The sequence below is a fragment of the Suricata suricatta genome, chromosome 5 (genome assembly GCF_006229205.1).
Source record: "Suricata suricatta isolate VVHF042 chromosome 5, meerkat_22Aug2017_6uvM2_HiC, whole genome shotgun sequence".
Lineage (NCBI taxonomy): Eukaryota > Metazoa > Chordata > Mammalia > Carnivora > Herpestidae > Suricata > Suricata suricatta.
In genome coordinates, this window is record NC_043704.1 from 754,951 (window position 1) to 774,839 (window position 19,889).

The 19,889-nt window shown below is 62.5% G+C and overlaps 1 protein-coding gene across 1 annotated transcript in view; it reads right to left on the reverse strand.

Annotated features, from left to right (window-relative positions):
- The window catches only part of PCBP3 (poly(rC) binding protein 3), a 59,606-nt gene that overhangs the window by 7,106 nt on the left and 32,611 nt on the right, over window positions 1–19,889 (reverse strand). Inside the window, exons 2-12 of the mRNA XM_029940593.1 lie at window positions 17,855–18,006; window positions 16,733–16,756; window positions 15,894–15,926; window positions 15,465–15,581; window positions 14,444–14,575; window positions 13,501–13,629; window positions 10,604–10,747; window positions 7,207–7,383; window positions 7,011–7,083; window positions 5,939–6,018; window positions 403–621 (exon numbers count right to left, since the gene is read on the reverse strand). Coding sequence (XP_029796453.1) covers window positions 403–621; window positions 5,939–6,018; window positions 7,011–7,083; window positions 7,207–7,383; window positions 10,604–10,747; window positions 13,501–13,629; window positions 14,444–14,575; window positions 15,465–15,581; window positions 15,894–15,926; window positions 16,733–16,756; window positions 17,855–18,006 — 1,280 coding nt within the window. The remainder of the gene's footprint in view (window positions 1–402; window positions 622–5,938; window positions 6,019–7,010; window positions 7,084–7,206; window positions 7,384–10,603; window positions 10,748–13,500; window positions 13,630–14,443; window positions 14,576–15,464; window positions 15,582–15,893; window positions 15,927–16,732; window positions 16,757–17,854; window positions 18,007–19,889) is intronic.

Genomic DNA, 19,889 nt, shown 5'->3' on the forward strand with positions numbered 1-19,889 from the left:
GTCTATCATGCCCAGGGGTCCTGAGAAATAGGTTAGGGGATGGGGTGACCTGGGGTCAGATTCAGCTCCACAAGGTGGTGCGGGTCAGTGTTGCAGCTGGGGCCGGGGGCTGGCCCCGCACCGGCCGCCCAGCACATCTGCCCCGTGACCTAACATCCCGGGGCAGGGCGTCGCCTGAGCAGCCACACCGAAGCCCTCCGAGGAAGGTGTGGGAAGAACACGCCCCGGGAACACTGTCTCGGGACACCGCCGAAGTCACAAGGGACAAGCGGCGAGGCATGGCCAGCACCGGTGGGCCTCGGCAGGAAGCCCTGCGGGGAAGTGGCCTGCAGAGGCCGGAGACCCTGCCTCACGTCAAGTCTCCTCTTTGAGGGACCCGTAAGAAAGACGGCAAGTACCCACGGGCGTGCTGGGGGTGCGGGCTGGGGACAGGGTGACCCCGTCTGGGGCCGCACACACTGGTCCCACTGCCTGCAGCCGATGGGACCGGGCTGCGGGGGCCTGTGCGAAGCCAGCACGTGCCACCGGGGGCACCTGGCAGGGCTGCGAGCCCGCCTCAAGGGGGAGTCGGAACCTGGGCTCGGCTTCCTTCGCCAGGCGGTTAACTGGGAGTTCCCACGCCTGGAGAGAGCAAACTGGAAGCCGGAGCACAAGGCCACGCAGGTGGGGACAGGCCGGGCAGTGGGCTCTGACCTCCCCTCGGATTTCGATGCAGGCGCAGTGCTCACTCAGGAGAGCGGTGCCGTGGGACCCTGCCGCCCGGGAGCTCCGGCCCTGTGCCCAGGGGCGGCCCTGGGGCACGAGGTCTGCTGGCACCTACGGGGCCTGGGGAGCCCCGCCCGGCTGCTCTGTGCTGCTCGCACGGCAGGGCTGGCCCGACCCCCCGAGAGCGCGCAGCCAGTGCTGGTCAGGACGGCCGTGGAGAGCAGGGCCCCAGGGGCGGGACAGTCTGGGTCAGCTCCAGCGCCGCCCAGCTCTGTGGAGGGGGCTCGGCGGGTCCCGATGTGCGGCCGCCACCGCGAGCAGCCTGCGGTCTCCCTGCCCGCCCGGCCACGGCTCTGCCACCCCAGCTGCTCCCCTGGCCTCCCCATTGCCGCCCCGGCCGGGTGGACGGCCCCCCAGGGCGAGCTGCGCCTGTGCCGGAGTGCGGCGGCCCCTCGGCGGGCCCAGCCCTACGGTCTCTGGCTGCCGTGCACCGGCCGCTCCCTATGGAGACATGGCCACCCCAACAGAGGAGCCCCGTCTACCCACGTGCTGTAGCGTGATGTCCTGGGAAGACGGGACAGGCACACGACGGTGCCTGGATAAACACCGGCCCGAGGAGCAGGTGGGCAGAGAGGCGGCCGGATGGCAGATGCCAGCTGGCCTCCCGCTGGTCTTGGCTCTGCCTTTAATTAGTCAAGCACTTTATCTCCTTGGAATATAATTTCTACATTTTCTAAGGCAAGAGCAGGGAAAGAGCTAAGGGGAATCCTGCTTTCTGAGATATTTCTGCCATTAAAAAGATCAGACTTCCAGTACCCACATGGCTGGGAGGGAAGGGAGGCGGGGAAGGAAAAGAAGCGGGCGGGGGAGGGTGGTCCGGGGTGTCGTGAGACCGGCAGCTCTCTGCCCCTTGCCTTTTCCAGTGGATGCTGGGTTGGAATAGAAAAACATTCAAATGCTAAATGCAGACAAAGGCTGAAATCCCAGTATCCACGAGCCCACGACTCAGTGAGTTTATCACAAGATGAACGCACCACGTGGTGACCCCTCACTTCTCGGGCCGGCCGCGGTGGGGGCTTCGGCTGCGGCCGCGCGGCCTCTCCCGTGAAATCGTCCTCTCCCGTGGGTGTCTTTCAGCCATTTTTCTATTGTGTTGATTTTTGCTGATCCACAAAAAGATTCCTTTTGTATTTCAGATACTACTGCTATTTCTGTTGTGTGTGCTGAAAAGGTCTTTCCGCCCACTCTCCTTTGGTGTCTTTAGAAAAACAGAATTAAAAATTTTTAATATAACGAAACGCATTAACATTTTCCTCGTGGTTTACTTTAAGTTTGCTTAAGAAATCTTTTCCTGACCTGAAAGAGACTTTCTCCTGTATTTTCTTCTAAAGGTGCTGTTTTCTTCTCTTATGTTGAAGTTCTTGATACATAAGCAGCGTTTAAATTATTTTCCCCACGTGGATGACCCACTGTCCCAGCAGAGCCCGCGGGCCCGGCGTCTGCCCGGACCAGGCGGTCCCCCGTCGGACGGCCTCACACAAGTCTCTGTATCTGCCAGGACAGCTCTTCCCCGTGCAAGCTCTTCATTAATATCTCGATGATGCTCGGTCTTTGCTCGCCACACAAACTTTAAAACAGCATGTTAGGTCCCCGTCAGGGTTCTGATCGGAATTGTACTGCATCTGTACCTCGATTTGGGAAGAACTGACATTTTATTTTGTTTTTTTTTATTTATTTAAAAAGCAGGTTTCATGCCCAGTGTGAAGTCCCTGTGAGGGTCTTGAACTCCTGACCCTCAGATCAAGACCTGAGCGGAAATCAAGAGTTGGACACTCGAGCAACGGAGCCACCCAGGTGCCCTGGGATTTGACATTTAAAGACACTTCATGTCCCTATCCATGAAGTCGGTATGTTTCTCCATTTATTTAGGCCTTTTGGTCTTCTTTAACTTGTAATAAAGTCAAGTTTTTTTTTTTAAGGTCATCTTTTAATTACTGATTTCAACTTAATTGCTTTGTGGTAAGAGAGTACAGCCTACAGGATTCCAATTTTTGATAGATGGTGGGGGTTTTTTAATGCGTAATGTGTGATCAAGGTTTGTTTGGTTTCCATGACTTCCGTGGCTGCGCAGGATTGTACAGAGTTCAGTCCGCGTCTCGCCAGGCTCACTGACTGCACCACCAATCCCTTCTTTACTCTTTCTCAAAAGAGAGTCAGGTGAAGGCTCCTTACAATGTCTGTCAAATTCCCTTTATGGTTTGTTAATTTTTTCTTTAAATGTCTTTGAAGATAGGTTTCAGGTGCATACAAGTTTTGAATTGATGTCTTCTGGTGGACATGTAAGTGACTAAATATCAAATAAAGTTTCCTTCTTTATCAACACATAAGTGACTAAATATAGAATTTGCCTGGAAGTCTGGTTTCCCTGACATTACTGTTGATAAATACACTTTCTTTCCCTCGGTATTGTCCTAGGATAGCTTTTTGTATTCTTTCAGTATTTCTGAATCCTTATTCTTTAGGTGTATCTCCCGGGGGAAAAACTGCTACATTATTTCCCCCTGTTTTGTTAGCTTGTCTGTTTGTTTGTGTTTTTGTTTTTGTTTTTTTAAGTCTACAGCCTCAGTTTTAAACTGAAACGCTTTTACTTTGATCACAATTACACGTGTGTATAGACTGATTTCTGCCATTTTATTTGATTTTGCACGTGTAACTGTCCTGATCTTCTAGGGCTTCTTTCCTGGTCTTCATCCTTTTCTTCTTTTGTACTGATTAATTTCTGCCACCCATTCTCCCTCTATAGCTTTACAGAAGTTTCCGCCAGCGGTCACTTTCACATTTTAACACACATACTCAAAGCCTGCACTCGGGGTCTCTGCCTCTTCCGGGATGACGGGGGGGGGGGGGGGGGCTACAGAAAGTCCTCATTTCCCCGGGGTCCATCCGAATCGTAGCTCCGTTGTTTTTCTACTTGTTCTGTTTTGTTAATCCTACAAATTAGACAATTTTGATATTGACAATTTTTGCTTTCATTGGCCCAAATGTATACATTTTTGTGTAGTCAAGATCGTCGGTATTTGCTCAGTCCGTGCGTGTGTTGATGAAGCAAACCCCCCTCCTGCATCTCGGGCCTTCCGTCCACATGTGCCGCCCTTCTCCTGAAGGGCGTCCTCCACAAGCCGGTTGGTCACAGCTGTTTGTCCGAAAATGCTTGGGTTTAGGTCCTTGGAAGATCCTCTTAGGATAGAAGCTTGGGTTGACAATGACTTTTTCTTGTCACACCACCACCTTCTGGCCTCCAGGGTTGCTGGGGAGACGTCCCCCCCTTCCTCTCTCGTTCCCGGTGACACTCCTGTCCTGACCACTTCGTTGGTTTACATTTGGTCCCGACGTCATACAGTTTTGCTCCAACAGGTCTGAGGTGGATATCTTTTTATTTGCTTTGTTCGGGATCTGTCGGGATTCCTGACTGTGAGGAGGGGTTTCTTTCATTAATTCTGCGAAAGCGTCAGCGCTCGCTCGGAGGATCGCCGTCGCTCTGTGTGAGCAGAGTGCAGCAGGCGAGGGAGACCGCGGGCTAGCTGGCCTGGGGGGCGGCGGTGGGAGACGCTGGCAGCAGGTGGGGGGCGGGCACCCCCGCCAGCCTGAGCTCCGGGGTCCTGGGATCGGGGGAGTCCCGCCCCCACAGGGAGCTGTGAGGGGACCGCTGACGTCTCTGCCCTCCATTGGGACTCGGTGTCACCGTTTCCTGCGGGGAGCCCTTCAGGCCACCACTTCCTGGCGCTTCAGCTGGGTGGCCGCAGCGGGAGCCAGGCGCAGGCGAGCAGGCAGAGGTGGCGGACCCTTTGCTGTCACCTGGACCACGTGGGTCACCGTCTGCTTGCTTTTGGACCCTTGAACGAGGGGCACGTCACGTGAGGGAGTGACTTGGAAAGTCTGAAGACTGGCACAGAGGAATCACACTGTGGCCGACTGTCCACACCGCGGGAGTGAGGGGACACGGGTGCCCGGGGGGCGGGAGGACGGGGGGCTCCCGGGTCTGAGTCCCTGCTGCCCTCCAGCAGTCTGAAGCCGCGCGGCCCCGGGGAGGCTCTGGGGAGGTGAGGGCGGCCGTGCCCCGAGCTCTGGGGCTCAGGCCCCGGCCGGGCACGTCCCCCCCACGCCCAGCGCCCCGGCGCCTCTGCTGGGCGAGTGCAGGTGGATTCGGGCAAAACAAGCGAGCGGAGGTGCGACCGCGCAGGGACACCGGCGAGGTGGGTCTGGCGCTTCTCCAGGGAGGGCGGAGCAGGGCAGGGGGGCATACGTACAGGTTAGTTCTGGATGAAGAAACGCTCAGATTCCGCAGTCTGGGTCCATTCGGGTGCGCCGGCAGGCTGCCGGGAGGTGTGTGTGTCAGCGCCGTGCTCGCACGCTTGCACTGTGCACTCAGTTACGTTACAAAACGCAGTCCTATTTCCCGTCACTGTCGTTTCTGGGTGCTAAGAGATGAGGCTCTCAAAGCCCCTCCTGAACACCAAGCGCACGCAGACGTTCCCTTCGGGCCGTCGGCACTGACGTTGGCCGGCGGGAGGTTTATTTTTGTTGCGGATGGAGCATCGGCACGACTGTCCGGTCTCCAGCGTCACCAGCCCGCAATCTGGGCACTTCCCCGAGCCCCTGCCGCCGTGTCCTGGCGGCCGTGCCCCCGCCCCGGCCGGGCTATCCCGGGGCGAGGCCGCTCAGGCGCCGCACCCGACGCAATGAGGCGATGACACAACCGCTAGTTTTCAGTTTAAGGAATCTGACAAAAAAGCCTGTGAAACTACCCACTTTCAAGAGATGCTGAGAAAGCCGTAATGACCAGTTAACACAACAATCAACCAGCCAAACAGAAGTTCCTCAGCCCGAGACAGGGGCCACCCGCGACCCTGGGGACCCGTGGCCACAAACTCTTCTCCGCCATCTCAGAGGCCGGGCCCCGGGCTGCAGGAAACCTCGGGCCTCGGAGCCGGTCTCTGGCTCAACCGCCCGTCCCGCGGGGCCAGACCAGCGTCTCCCGAGCTGCCGCACTGGAGAGCCAGGGTTTCCGGGCTGCTCTTGCTCTGCAGGCACAGGACCCGCAGCCCCGCGTCCAGGGAGGACCGTGCCGCCCTGGAATCGGGCCTGTGACCCGCCTGGCCTCCGTTCTGGCTGGCCATCACCCCGCTCGGGGCCTCCGGGGAGGAGCGGCGGAGCCCACCCCTCGCGTGCCTACTCGCTGCCCGCGCTCCTGCCCGGGCACGCGGTGCCCCTTCTCCCAGCCTCTAACGTCTGTGTCCCCTCCGTCATGGTCGGCTGGGACATTGAGGGACAGGGTGTCACCAACCGGAATCAGAAAGGCCCCTGAGGCGTGGGGCCCACCCTGCCCACAGAGGGGCTCTTACAAACCGGCCTCCAGCGCCCTCTCGTTTCCATGGGCGCTGCTGGCGACCTCCTTGGGGTAAAAGATGTTTAACTTCTAAAGCCGCTGATGGTGGTCTGCAGGCTGCGCAGACTCACACCTTCGCCACCTGCCCGCTCCTGGGATCTCCCAGAAACTCGCAGGAGAATGAAGGGCACCCCCGAGGACACGGAATGGGCTCTGGGGGTCACTAGCAGAGTCCTCGAGGGAGATGGGGGTGGCCGTGGCCGAGGGGTCTGTGGGCTCCAGGGGCCGGCGGGGCACGGGAGTGACCTGCCTGCGCATCTCACCGACGGCGCCCTGCGCGCCCAGCTGGACAGTGGAAGGGCTTGCGGAAGACGTGCGCACCCATCCCCCTGGCGGCGCCTCCCATTGAGTCTCGGATCCCAGAGAACGTGCGGGAACCGCTTTCTTGGGGGAGGCTGCGGAGCTCTGCAGGTTTCAAAATGGTCTAGCGAAGAACACGGCTTCTCCAGACCAGCCTGGGTTTGCAGCCTCTGCAGAAAGCGGCACCGAGGCCGAGCCCACCTCCGCCTTCCTCTCCGGCCAGGTCTCCCCACCTTCCCCCCAGGCGCCCCCTTCCCGATCAGCTAGTGCGCCCCCGAGCCCGAGCGTCCACGTCCCCGTGGAGAGATGACCCGGGTCCCGGCTGCCGCCTGTTCCTGCCGCCCACCGGCCCCTCGGCCCGGGACCCGCGCAGGGACGCCCCAGAAGGCCCCGGTGGCGGAGCAGCGGGCTTCAGCCCTGGAATGAAAGCCAAGGCCGCTTCTATAGCTTTTGTACTCAGGGTGTAGGGGCTGCTGTTTCAGCTCGGCTCCACAGGGGACAGTGTGGCTTTACCGGACATTCAAACGTCCTCCCCGGCATCTGACAGCACACGCCTAACCTCTCATGTGGGTGTAGGGCCCCTGCTGGGGCAGGTGCCAGGGCAGAGCGGCCCCGCGGCCGCCGCCGAGGCCCTGTGTGCAGAGGAAAGCCCCCGAGTGCAGCAGCGACCAGAACAATTTGACAGCAGGCCAAGTCCTCCACACAAGTAGAATTAGTGCTAAGAGGTTCAAGGTTATTCAAGGTCATATGGATACGACAGAGGTCAGGAACATTGAGAGAACGGCATTAATATTATTGCGTAATATTAATATTAGTAGCGAGTGACGGCAGCATGCAGGTGGGTGACGGCAATGAGAAGAGAAGGCCGGGGGGGCGGAGTGGAGACTCACATCTGGGTGGGGGATGGCGTACTGTCCCTGGATCGTGTAGGCCTGGAAAGAGAGAGACACTGTCAGCGCGCGCAGCGGCCAGCCACGCTCGTGCCCGCCGGCGGCCCTCCCCGAGACCACGGGCTTTCTCAGGGCGGGGATTCGTGGGAGCAGGCCGGAGCCCCCCCGGAGGGAGCCTGCCCCCGGTGGCTCGGGACACAGAGCGAGTCCTTCCGGGCACCGGGCGGTGCAGACTGGGGGCACCGAGGTGCCAAGCCCCGCCGAACCGGGACCCGTGAGCCGGGGCAGCGTGCCCGGCTTCCGGGAGAGCGGCCGACCCAGCGGGGCGGCAGGGGACTCCCACTCCCGGGTTTCTTCATAGAAACCCCTGCACACCTCTGACCTGTCACAGATTCACTCACTATTAACCTTGTGAAATTTTCACCAGCTTTCAGAGTAAGCACTTTCACAAATTATTTATCCCAAGAAAACTAAACCAATGAGCCTTCAAAATGTGACTCAGCACCAATTTTGCAAAGGCAGAGTAAGTAAGAAATGTGCCCGAATTAGTCACAAGATGGACGGCCTTGACCTGCAGCCTCAGAGGGCCGAGCGGCTGTTCTCCCAGGGCCCGGCTGGTCCCTGAGGCCTCACCTTCAAGACGGTGACGCAGAGCGGCCACAGCGGGCGGGGGCCTGGCGCCTCTCCCCCCCCGCCCACCCCCACCCGCCTCAACAGTCCGCCGCCTAGAACGCTCCCAGAAACTCATGGCCAAAAACACACGATCCACAAGGGGTCAAGGGAGAGTAAGGACCGAAGACTTGCCGTCAGGCCTCATGTGCTGTGATGTGGAACGGGCCACACCAGCCCTGGGCAGGGGCGTGGCTTCCGGTACTGGCCACGTGGGGTCCCCGTGCCACATCCTGAGTGGACATGTGATGCCCACTGGTGTCTGCACACGTGCACCGAGAGGGAGACCCCTGGCCAGTCGGAGGTCCCTTCCGTGGACTCTACCCCGAGGGTGGGGTCCAGGAGTTTTCCTCAGAAACAACCCACGCCGGGAGTTACAGGCCACCAGGCAGCGGAGGGGCGCCCTGGGGGTGGGGCCTGGCCGTGGCCTCCCCCGGGGAAGTGAAGGAATCTTATCAGACCGCCCGCAGGCCGTGGGACCACCCCTCCCTCTCCGGACCGGTGTGCCCGAGGTCCGGGGCCTCGTCTGTAGGTTTTGTGGAGATGCCAGCCGGCACGCGTCAGCACGGGTCCCAGGCCTGGGACACACGCCACCCCGCAGCCCTGCACACCGCAGCAGAACGGCACACACCTTCCTCCAGGGCAATTCTTTATCGCCCATGTTTTTGCTCACTTAGGTGGTTGTGTGCTTAATTCGATTTAAGCTGTGAGGCAGTTTGCCAGGCTGTCTGGGTAGCGGGAAGGTCTAGGTGGACAGACAAAGGTCCCACTGGACGGCACCTTCATCGGTGACCTGCCTGGAGCCATGGGCCGGCTGGGCTGGGGCGCCTGGGTGGCTTCATCAGTTAAGTGTCTGACTTCAGCTCGGGTTGTGATCTCACGGTTTGTGAGTTCGAGCCCTGCATCGGGGTCCCTGCTGTCCGCACAGAGCCAAAGTCAGATGCTCTGTCTCCCTCTCTCTCTCTGCCCCTCCCCACTTGCTCTCTCAAAAATAAAGAAACGTTAAAAATTTCTTTGGAATGCAGGGCTGACGCTCCCTGGTGGGGCACCTGCCGGCCCTCGGGTACCAGTGGTGAGTGAGAGCCAGCGCAGGCGGGACACCCACAGGGAGGGGGGCCCCCAAAGGGGCGTCGGGCCTGGGTCCTGCACGGGTGGGGTCTGGGTTCCGAAGGGTCCCCTTGCTGCACTAAATCTCATTCACACCCCATTTCTCGGTTTGTGCTGCGCCTCCTCTGTCCCCACACGACCACAAAGAGCCACTGGCCAGACCTGTCGTGGGAGCTGCCTATAGCCTGGGACAGCCCAGGGACAAGCGCGCACGGTGGGGGCGACCCTGCTGCCCTGAGAGGAGCCGATCGGGCGGCGGGGCGCTGGCCACGACCTCCTTGGCCCACGCGGCCCCCCGGCTCCTGTGTGTGTGGATGCGCCTCCCTTTTGAATACAGACTGCACTTCACCACATGGTGGCACCGTGGAAACCCACGTCAGGGTCAAGGCCACACAGGTGTCTCACGTGCTAGCTTACCAGGACTTCAGGAGAAAGGACACGGTGTCCTGAACAAGGCCCCCTGTGTCTGCATGTGTCCCCGTGACTACGTCCAGCCTTGCGCTCTGACCCAGCGAGGCCCGCAGCGGCTGCACGCGGTGGCCGGCACAGTGGACGGCAGCTGTCCCTGAACACGCAGCCCCGTGGGCGCCACTGGGTCCTTCCTGATGCTCTTGGAAACACAGGCCCCTGCCCCTCACCTAAGGTGGGAGTCAATCTGGAGGATCTGATAAGATTCCTTTAAAATGTGGAGAAAATTTTCATTTGCCTCTTTGTTAACAATAAAGTCATGGCCGCGCTCCCCTGACCTGGTCGCCTCTGGGAATGCTCGGTCTTTACTCTCCCTGAACAAAGACACGCGTCACCTCCAACTGGGCGCAGAGCTCCTCCAGGCCCCCTGGCCGGGCGCCCCCCAGGCCCTCTGCCTACTGTGGTGACCCCGCGGCGGGAGGCGGGCACAGCTCCTCCTCTCGGCTCTCTCTGGGCCCAGCTGAGGAGCTGCTGGCCTCCCGGCCCCTTGCCGGTGGTGGCAGGTGGGCGGCAAGGAGGTCAGTGGCTCTGGCCTCAGCGACAGGCGTGCAGCGTGGGTGTCCCCGGCCTGGCTGGCGCGGGGCAGGGTGGAGTGCGAGGGGCAGCGCTGTGACCAGGAAGGCACCTCTCCCTTCCCCCGTGTGCTCCCAGAGACTCCTCTGTGGAGAGTAGGGTGTGTGCGTTCGGGGGGAGACTCGACCCTGCTCCCAGGGCTCCGCGGTCTCAGCCTCGAGCCCCAGCGTCCCTGGAACGCTCCCGGCCCTTCCGCGGAGCTTCTTAAAGAAACTGGAGAAGCAGATTTGGGCGAATGCTGCCCAGGCAGAACCAGGGCGCTTCTGCGCCAGGCCAGGGAGACGCCGCTCCGGGGCCCGCTCTGCGGGACGTCTGCCTCCCTCTCTGTCCCCCGATCCCGCCCCGGCGGCCCCGTGCCCGGCGGCGGGCCGGGGGAGCTCTGCGCCCAGCGTGGGTGGGTTGGGAGACGTGCACGTGAGAAGGGAGAAAACCTGAGTGCACTAACGGGCAGCGGCGGGGGCTGCAGTAAAAGGCTGAGGTTGGCAGTGGAGGCCGCGAGCGGGTCGGCTCTTACCTGACCACCTGCAAAAATGACAGGGGTGGAGGCGGGCTTTGGGCGGTAGGGAATGGTGGCACCTTTCGGTGGGGACTAGGAAAAGGGACAGGAGAGGGAGAGAGAGCATTAGAGCGGCTTCGCAGCGTCAGGATCTGACGACGGGGAGGCTTCCGTCCCGAGCCCGCCCGCCCTCCTGGCCGTGCCCGGGGGAAGGGGTATCCGCGGCGGGAGGGCTGCCTGATGGGGCCCTCCGGAGGCCCCCTCTCTCCTCCACACGGCCACTGCCCTAAAGACACCGCCCGCGGGGCGCGGGGGGCTCGGCGGCGCTGTGGAATGCCAGCTCCGCACAGGGGCCGCTTGTGGGAGCCTGGCTGGTGTCCTTTGGGAAATCTGTCCCCGTCTCGTGCTCAGGATGAAGCTGGCCTTCGTGGGCGTGTCCTGCTCAGAGCGCCAGAGGTGTAGCTTGGCCCGGGCCACGGTGCTCGGTAGGCACCTTCATGGGACAGTTAGAAACATCCAATTTCACTACTAACAAAGAGGAGCACCTTTTTTTTTTTTTTTTAAAAAGCTTGGAGTCCAAATGAATATGTTACAGTCCTGATGAGCCTGGCTAGCATTTCCTTGGATTATTCGATGTCCAGAAGTACAGGATTTTTACCTTGGGGTGGATGACACTCTCAAGTACCAGAAGTCGGCCAGATTCTGACAAATCCAACCCAGCCCCTTGGTCAGAGGCGACCAGGGTCCTCCCTGGCCCGGCCAGGTGGCCGTCTCCCCGGGGAGCAGAGCCCACAGGGCCAGCTCAGGCCAGCAGCCGCGCCCGCCAGGGACAGGGGCGGGGGGCAGCTTGTCCCTGCCGGGAGCCCTCCAGCCCAGGGCCCACTCAGGCCCCGCCCACACCCTGGGCTCCTGGGTGTGACCTCACCGTGCCCACACCTGAGATGTACGGCGACGTGGGGACAGAAGCTTAGCAAGTGGGTGACAGCTTCAGCTCTGCAGTCCAAGCCACGCTGTGTGACCATGGGCACGCCGTGTGACTTTGACATGATGCGTGTGGCCATGGCCACTCTGAATGACCTTGGGCGGTCTGTACGGCCTTGGCCGAGCTGTGTGACTTGGGGACACCTCGGCCTTGCTGTGAAGCAGGCGGGGCTGCTGTGGGGCCTGCGAGCTGGCCCAGGTCTGGGGAGCTGCCGGGCTCCAGGGGCCAGCCAGTCTTCAGGTCGGACTGATGCTTCCAGAGGCGTCTCCGTGCAGCCGGGGTCACTGCCGCCTCGGACAAGACTTGCCCATCGTGGCGGGACCGTGGCTAAACGGAGCTCGAGGGAGCGGGCAGAGGACTCGTTGTGGCTGCCCCCGTCCCTGAGCCGGGCACCCCCTCCACGGAGCCCTCCGGCCCTGCCAATGGCAGCGCCCGCCACGCCAGCGCCGTGAGCCTGTGGTTCCTGTGCCTGCCGGTGTCCTCTGGCGGAAGAGACGGCCTCTGAGCACAGCCCCCCACCTCGGGGTGCAGCAGGCGCTGCCGGGCGGGCTCAGCGGTGACCCCGCACCGGAGGGCACCCCTCTCCGTGGCCACCCCGGAGCTAAGTCTGGAAGTCCTCTAACCTTTGCTGTCTGTCCCGACTAGTTTTCACTCAGAAACGGGCCCAACTTTTCCAGGTGCAGCGGCTCGCTGTCCCCCAGAGACAGCGGCTCCCGGACCTCCGTGAGCTTCGTGCCCCGGTGAGGGCGAGGCGCCTCCGTGTCCCGTGTCACATCTGGCTCCGCAGTCGAGTCTCAGGCGGCCTCCCCAGGCCGCGGGAACACCGGGCGGTTCCGACCACAGGGTGGTCCTGCCTGCTTCTGCGTCCTGTCCTTGGACGCAGGAGGCCATGTCCCTCTCGGAGCTGTCACGTCACTCTGCACCCGGAGAGGCCACCGCAGCTCGGGCATCCCGGCCCGCTCTGTCCGTCCACACGGTGCCTCCCGGGTCCCACGGTGGGGACGGAAGGGAAAACACCGACTGTCACCATGGCCAGTGGTGGGGGACGGGCAGGACACCAATATTTGGAAAAATATTTTCGACGTCACAGAATACTGTGCTTCAGGGAAATAAAAACTACGCAAAACTCTTAAGGACATGGGGGTGGATTTGAGCACCGAGCCAAGGACAAGGGGCGAGGGCACGGAGGCTGGGGGCCCGCTGCTGCGGGTGCCGGGCGCACACCCTCCCGCAGGGCCTCGGCCCGCACCGGGCTCTCACGTGACGCAGAGACACTGCACTTCGGCTTCAAGACCAGCGCTACCGGCGCCTCAGCGAGTCCTGCTGCCCTCGGGGCAGAGGCTGAAATTAAGGTCTCAGGTGTTTTCCTCCCGAAATTTCCAGAGGCTTTTGTCTTGCTCAGATACATCTTCTTTGCTTCTCCTTTGATTTTCACCATTTAATTTTCTCCTATCTTTACAATCGGGCGCTTTAGTGTGCTTTTCCTCCTTTGCGCCTTGGTGGGACCCTGAGGCCTACGGGGGTGGGGAGCGCGGGCCACCCCCTCGTCTGTGGGCTGTGCTTCCGGCCACCCCTTTCCTGGATGCCCCCCACGCCACAGACTAATGACTGGTCAGGCAACGTCTCCTCACACGTCCCTTTCCCCAGCTCCCCAGCCACGAGGAAGGACGTGCCGAGGGGGGCAGGGGCCAGCAGCCGTCCCCCCACGGCGCCCGCTCCCCCGGCACGGCTCTCACTCAGGTCACGCTCTTGACCCCCGGCCCCCGAGTGGCCCCAGCCAGGTGCCGCAGCTGACACGGAGAAGCCACAGCCGGCGTGGCTGGCAGGCCCGGCTGGCGGTGATCCCTGGACGCCCGGACTGTACCTCCAGCATGACCACACAGATCTGCTTGACACACTGGATGATGGCGTCGGGGGTCCCCGAGATGGTCACTGCCCGCTCCGTGGAGTTGGGCAGCATGTCCCCGGCCACCTGGACCTGGGCACCTGTGGACTGTAGAAATGAGACATTGGAGCCAGGGCGGCACTCCTGGGCGCTCGGGAGGGCATGTGGAGGGTGTGGTGCATGAACACCCCACCCCAACGCTGCCCCTTCATGGCCGCCTGGCACCCCAGCCCTCCACCCGTTCCCCAGGGCCCGTGGGCAGGGCCCACCGCTGCCCAGCACGGCCTGACACAGGAACGGGGACGCTGGACGAGAGGCGTCTTAACCTGCAAGTGGCATTTGAGAGATGGAGACAGAAATGGAGTCACTTTTTTCAAATACATGGAATTTTATCTCCCTTGTAGGGTTTCAGGTCACAGACAGAGATGGATACTGAGAAGGCCTAAACTCTTCGGCTGTTTCTCCTTGCCGAAATCACAACAGGGTGGCCGCCCTCCTTACGGGAGAGGGGGGTTCAGGCTTTCTCTGAACAAGGGAATGTGTGAGCGTCAAGTCCACCCCTCACACCAACTCCCGCCACGCGGGGACAGCCCAGCCTGCCAGGCCCCGGGGGCAGAGACAGCGGCCTCTGCGGCCTAGAGCCACACGACTGGGTGGCAGGAGGGCCCTGCCTGTCCCTGGTCGGGGTGCAGAGCTCCCCTCACAGGTGCCCAGCACCCCTGCACGACATGTTCGTGCACGCTCTAGGGGGTCCCACGTCCTCCCCCGCTTTCTGGATGGCTTTCCCTTACTGTAGGCTCCACCCCGGCAGGGCTCTTGGTGCTGGGTCTCCCAGGGGGTGGGGGGGTGGGCTGGGGTCCCCGGGGGTGGGCTTTACCCACCCAGTAGCCGGCACTGGCATCCGGGGAAGGTTCTGTTTTACCTCCCTGATCTCCTTGATCTTGGAGCCGCCTTTGCCGATCAGGGACCCGCATTGGCTGGCGGGGACCACGAGCCTCAGCGTCACCGGGGGCTTGCTGGTGGCAGGGCTGTTGCTCATAGAGTTAATGATGTCCTGGGGAGGGAGAAAGACACACGTGGGGGCCTGCACAGCGTGCCACGCACCCACCAGCGAGCGCCGACACCAGGCCCGGCGAGGCTGCATATGCCCCGGAGGCTGGTGGGGCAGGGTCCCGGCCCCCGGAGGCGAGGGCGGCAGGCGCTGGGCCAGGACAGGTGTGAGGACTCGAGTGTCCCCAGGTGGAGAAGCTGGGCGCACACGCCGTGGCATGCGGCGGTGTGTCCGGAGGAAAGCCACAGCGGACAGACTGGCGGGTTAGAGAGGCTGCAAGGCCAGTGGGTCTCAGGAGGGCCACAACGGGCGGACAGCCGGGCCGGCAGGAGGGCCCCGCACGTGCCGGTCACCCACACACACGTGGGGGTGCGGTGGGCAGGAGGCAGGTCCAGATGGCGCCCGGACTCAGGCCCTGCCCTTTGTCCTTAAGGCTGGGCGGGGCATGAGGGATCTGGACAGACCCAGAGACACATTTTTGATGGAAAAACTTCCTTCTTGGCTCAACCGCCCTCTGCATAAAAACTGAATGCGTCTCTGAACAACTTTCGGCGAGTTGAACTATATTAGAAACATGTGAAAACCCTGATATAATGCACTGATCGGGCACAGAGAGCTGCAGTGCAGACCTGCAAGTGCATGCGTGTTAATACACGCCCACAGGAGCGTCCACGAGTCCACGTGCCAAGCTCACACTGGGGGACAGCGGCCACGGGGCATGGCTGGGGCATGGCTGGGGCATGGCTGGGGCCAGGCCCATGGACATGGAGCATGACAGCTGGCCCGTCACCAGGTAGCCTGCGGCCGGGGGAGCCCCAGGGTGGTCGGGAGGCGGCAGGGGCAAAGGGCTCTGTCCTGCCCCGGCCACGGGGTCTCTAGGGGCACATCTCACCTCCTCGAACTTGTAGGCGATCATGGCAAAGGCCTTGAAGATGGCGTCGGTGGGGCCTGTGATGGTCACAATTCTTTCAGGGCAGTTTCCCTCGGAGATGTTGATCCTCGCGCCGCTCTGGCAGGAGGGGGCACGGCGGACGGGTGAGAGCCGCGGGCGGGCCTGGCTGGGGCCTCCGGGCCTCCGGATGGCCACGCGCAAACCTCCCCACTAAACGGGGAGGCCGTCCAGGGCCATCCTTCAGAGTGGGGTCGGCTGCTCTGCCCCCGCCCCCCCAGAAACAGAGGCTCTGACGCGGGGGACACACGGCAGAGGGAAGGGGGCCTCCGGACCACCGGGGGGTGGCCTGGCCGGGGCTCCCACGGGTCAGGACTGCTGGCCTCGCCTCCCCCCTGCAAACAGGATGCCACCAAGGGCCAGCCAGCTCACCTCTTCACGCATCTTTTTCACGGTCTCTCCTTTCTGGAACAGAGTGAGACAACAGGCTGAGGGCCCCTCCAGGGCTGCACTGCAAGTGGGCAGAGGCTTTGGCGCAGCAGTGGGCGGGTCGGGGACGCCTGCCGCGTGCACCAGCCAGCAGCAGCCCTCGCCGCGGGGCTGGAGCCTGATGCCGCGGCCCCCTGAGCCCCCGCCACAACCCTGCGAGGGGCCCCTCCAAGGGGGGCCCGGGGCCCATGCTGTCGGGGGTGCTGGCTAGGCTCCTGCCCCGTGGTGGTCTTCCCACCCCTCATCCTCGTCGAAGGCAAAGCAGGGCCGGGCCAGGGCAGGTGCCCCAGTGCTCTTGTGGAAAGACCTGGACTTGGACGCCGGGGGGCCTGGAGACGGTCGTTTGCCGGCCACGGGAGGCGGCGCCTCGCCCAGCCTCTGCCACATGCTCGGGACTTCCAAATCCACTCTTACTTTCCCCAAGGCACCTGTCTTTTATTTTGGAAGGGAGACTCAAGAGAGACCACCACCCACTAGCCAGAGGGGGGACTGCTCTGGGGAATCCCAGCCCTCACACCAGGGAAGGACAGGCCACAGGGCAGCGGGGGCGCGGCTGCTGGGGTGACCCGCTGGGGCCGGGCCAGGATGTGGCTCAGGGACACCTGCCAGCCCCAAGGGCACCACCCGGCAGGCTCCCGACCAGCCCCACGGGGACTCAGGATTCCCCTGGAATCCTCGGTGCAAGGCGCACGCCAGACGGGGCCGCCGCCCAGCGCAGGCCCGGGGCCCCGACACCTCCTGGCAGGGACCGCGGCAGGAGGCAGAGCTCACTCAGCAGTTACCTTCCCGATGATGCTTCCAACTTCCTGCGGGAAGAATCACAGAAAGGTGACGTCACAGAGCAGCTGACAGACACGGGGACCCGTCTGTGCTGGAGGGAGGACGGGGGCTCAGGACCATAGGAGGGAGCACAGTCAGGCCGCCGGCGCGAGGCCCTGAGCCCGGGAGCTCCTGGGTGCCCGTCTGACCTCGGTTACACCCAGGCCCTGCCTCGGACAGACGCACGGACGAGCAGACGCGAGTGGCCGGCCCCACACCGGTCAGGAGGCCCTTCCTATGTGCCTGAGGCCTCAAGAAGCCAGGAAAGAAACAGATAAAACACAAAATCTCCCCCGATTCTGTGATGTAAAGATACTTAAGCACGGCTACCGCCTTTTAGTCTTTTAAAGAAGAATGGGTACCCCGTGCGACCCGGCCGGGCTTCCAACACCAGCCCCCGCTGGTCAGGGTCGGGCGCCCTGCAGAAACGGCTGCTCCAGGACCGAGGCAGGGAACGTGCGAGGGAGTCAAGAGGACAGGGGCCGGCCTGGAGAGGCTCCCCGGGGCCGAGTCCGGGTCAATACGGGCCTCAACACGAGTAAGGGCAGAACGGGTATAATCGGAACAAAGCAGCCAGCCCAAGGCGTGAAGACAGGGATGAATGAGTGGATGAGAGAGCGCCCCGGGGGCTGACGATGATGGGGGCCGCGCGGTGGTGAGGCACCAAGGACCAGCATCCGGGTCCCCGATGGGGAGCTCCTGTGACCTTGCCACCACCAGGGAGGAAGGGCCAGAAAAGCCTCCTCGAGGAAGACAGGGAGACCCCCAGGCTGGAGACGAGCCGCCCCCGCCCCCACCCCCAACACGTCCTGCTGGGAAGGCCGGGCCTGGCGGCCGGTGACCCTAACGGGCTGAGGTCGGGGGCTGGGGCGCATCAGTGCTGCTTCCCGACGTGGGTGGGACCCTTGCCCTCGCTTGTGGGAGACGCACACTCAGTGTCGGGGACAGGGGCGTCAGGGCACTGTTACTCTCAAGCGTTTCCAGGAGGAGTGTGCTTTGGAGCGGGCTCCAAGAGCTTCGCAGGCTGGAGGTGGCGCAGGGCACAGGGCACACCCCGCCCTGCCTCCCGGCCTCGGGCCCCGTACCTTCCCGTGCATCAGCAGGCGGATTGTCAGGGTCACGTTCAGGCCGCCTTCTGAGACCTTCGACTCCATCTTTCTCCCAAAATGCGGCTGAGGGTAGTGGCTTAAGGTGCCGAGGGCGCCGTGAGGGACAGATGGAGCCCAGATGGTGTCACCTGGGAAGAGAAGGCACAGCTGCTGCTGAGAACCCATCGATGGCCAGCACAGGCGGGGGGTCGGGCCTGCAAGAACCTCTGGTCTCTGGAGGGGCGAGGAGGGGCGGGGCAGATGGCAGAGGCGAGGGGGGAGGGGTGGGCGGTGCGGCAGGTGGAGGGAGGGTGCTGCCTACACTCCTGCCGGTGACACACCAAGGTTCGGCAGCCCCGTCAGCAAGAAGGTGCGCCCCTGGGACTCACCTGCCTGACCTGCCGGGGCTGGGGGCACAGGGCGGTGGGGGCACGGGTTTGCGGGGGACACCTGGCAGGGACCGGGCCGGGCCCCACTGCTGACTCATGTGTGACCCCCAGCAGGGCCTGCAAGCCCTCGGCCTCGGCTTCCGCCTCTGCACCGAGGGAAACGGGCGCAGCCCTCTCGCCTGGAGAGGAAGAGGGGTCAGTGGGCCCCGGGGCCCGCGCGGGCGGCTGCAGTGTCTGTCGTGCGCTGTGCGAGTTCTGCGCAAGTCCCGCCGCAGCCGCGCAGAAGCCCCGCCCTCTGGCTGCGACTCCCCTCACCCTCAGAAAGCCAGCACATTAGAGGGACTGGCTTTCCCTGCGTGTTTAGAGTCAGGCTCCTCGGTGAGCCCATCACTAGAGCGGGTCTGATGTCTAAGCTACCAAAGAGCTGATGCTTTGGCATTATGTTATCGTAAAGTCTTTCTTTCCAGAAGGCTCCTTAGGTATCGCTGTCCTTCACTTCATATACATTTACTGTATGATTTCTGCAGACAATGGGTCCAGCACTTCACTTCCCAAACAGAATTAAGGCTTCACTTTATGATTTATGGGCACGCACGATGACAGGAGGCCTGCGGGACCCCTGGGAAGAGTGACCGGACTGTCCTGTTGGAGCCCTTCCAGGGGAGGGTCCAGGCTGCCCTCCAGGCTGGGCCACAGCACACTGGGAGGCCTCGGAGATGGGCAGCAGTGAGGACCGGAAGCCCCGGTCAGGCAGGCCGGGGGAGGGGTCTCGGGACCGACGGGAGAGGCCTGCACAACCGGCACCAGGCCTGGGCGCAGAGGCTCTGCGGGCAGCAGGGGTCCTAGAGGCGGGCTCTTTGGGTGCCCTTCCTGGGAGGGCTGGCAGTCAGGGCGGTAAACGGAAGCCAGAAAGCCTCCTGCCTGGGCACCTGGGGGTCTTGGGGTGCAGGCTGTGGGGGTGTCACTGGGTGCCAGGGTCCCACAGGGTCAGAGAGGAGCGAGAACGAGGGCAGGACATGGCACGGGGCACGAGAGGCCCCCACAGGAGTGGGGAGCGGCCCGTCCTGGCGGGGCAGTGGCCCCAGCATCTGGCACCTGGGGCACAGAGAGAAGAGGCCCGGCTGGAGGGAGATTCTGGATGACCTGCAGCCCAGGGGCTCCCAAGAAGGGCACCGCATAGACCCTGCAGAACAGAGAGTGCCCTGGACCTCCCAGAGCCGCACCCAGCTGCCCGGGTGCCCGCCTAAGAGTGGGCGGAGCTGGCTGGGCCACAAAGGACGAGGCCGGGGACCCACGTGAACTTGGCCAGCACTCCCCAGGCACAGCCCCGCTCTAGATCTGAGGCCCTCAGGGACAGGAGTCTGATGTCATCCATCAAGACGTGAGGCTCCATCCACACACACGAGAGACCACAAGTTAAAAAAGCAAGACTTTCCTTTAACCTTATAGTTTGGGGGGCGCAAAATATTTCTTCTTCTTCATCAAAACATTTCTGCTGAAAAATACGCTACAAGGAAAATACAAAAACGAAGCACAGAAACAGCACATTCTCACTCTCTGGGTGATGTGTGCAAGATGACGGCTGGTGGCCGAGGGCGTGTCCGATGCCACGGTCCCCGACGCGAGTCCGCACCAACACACAG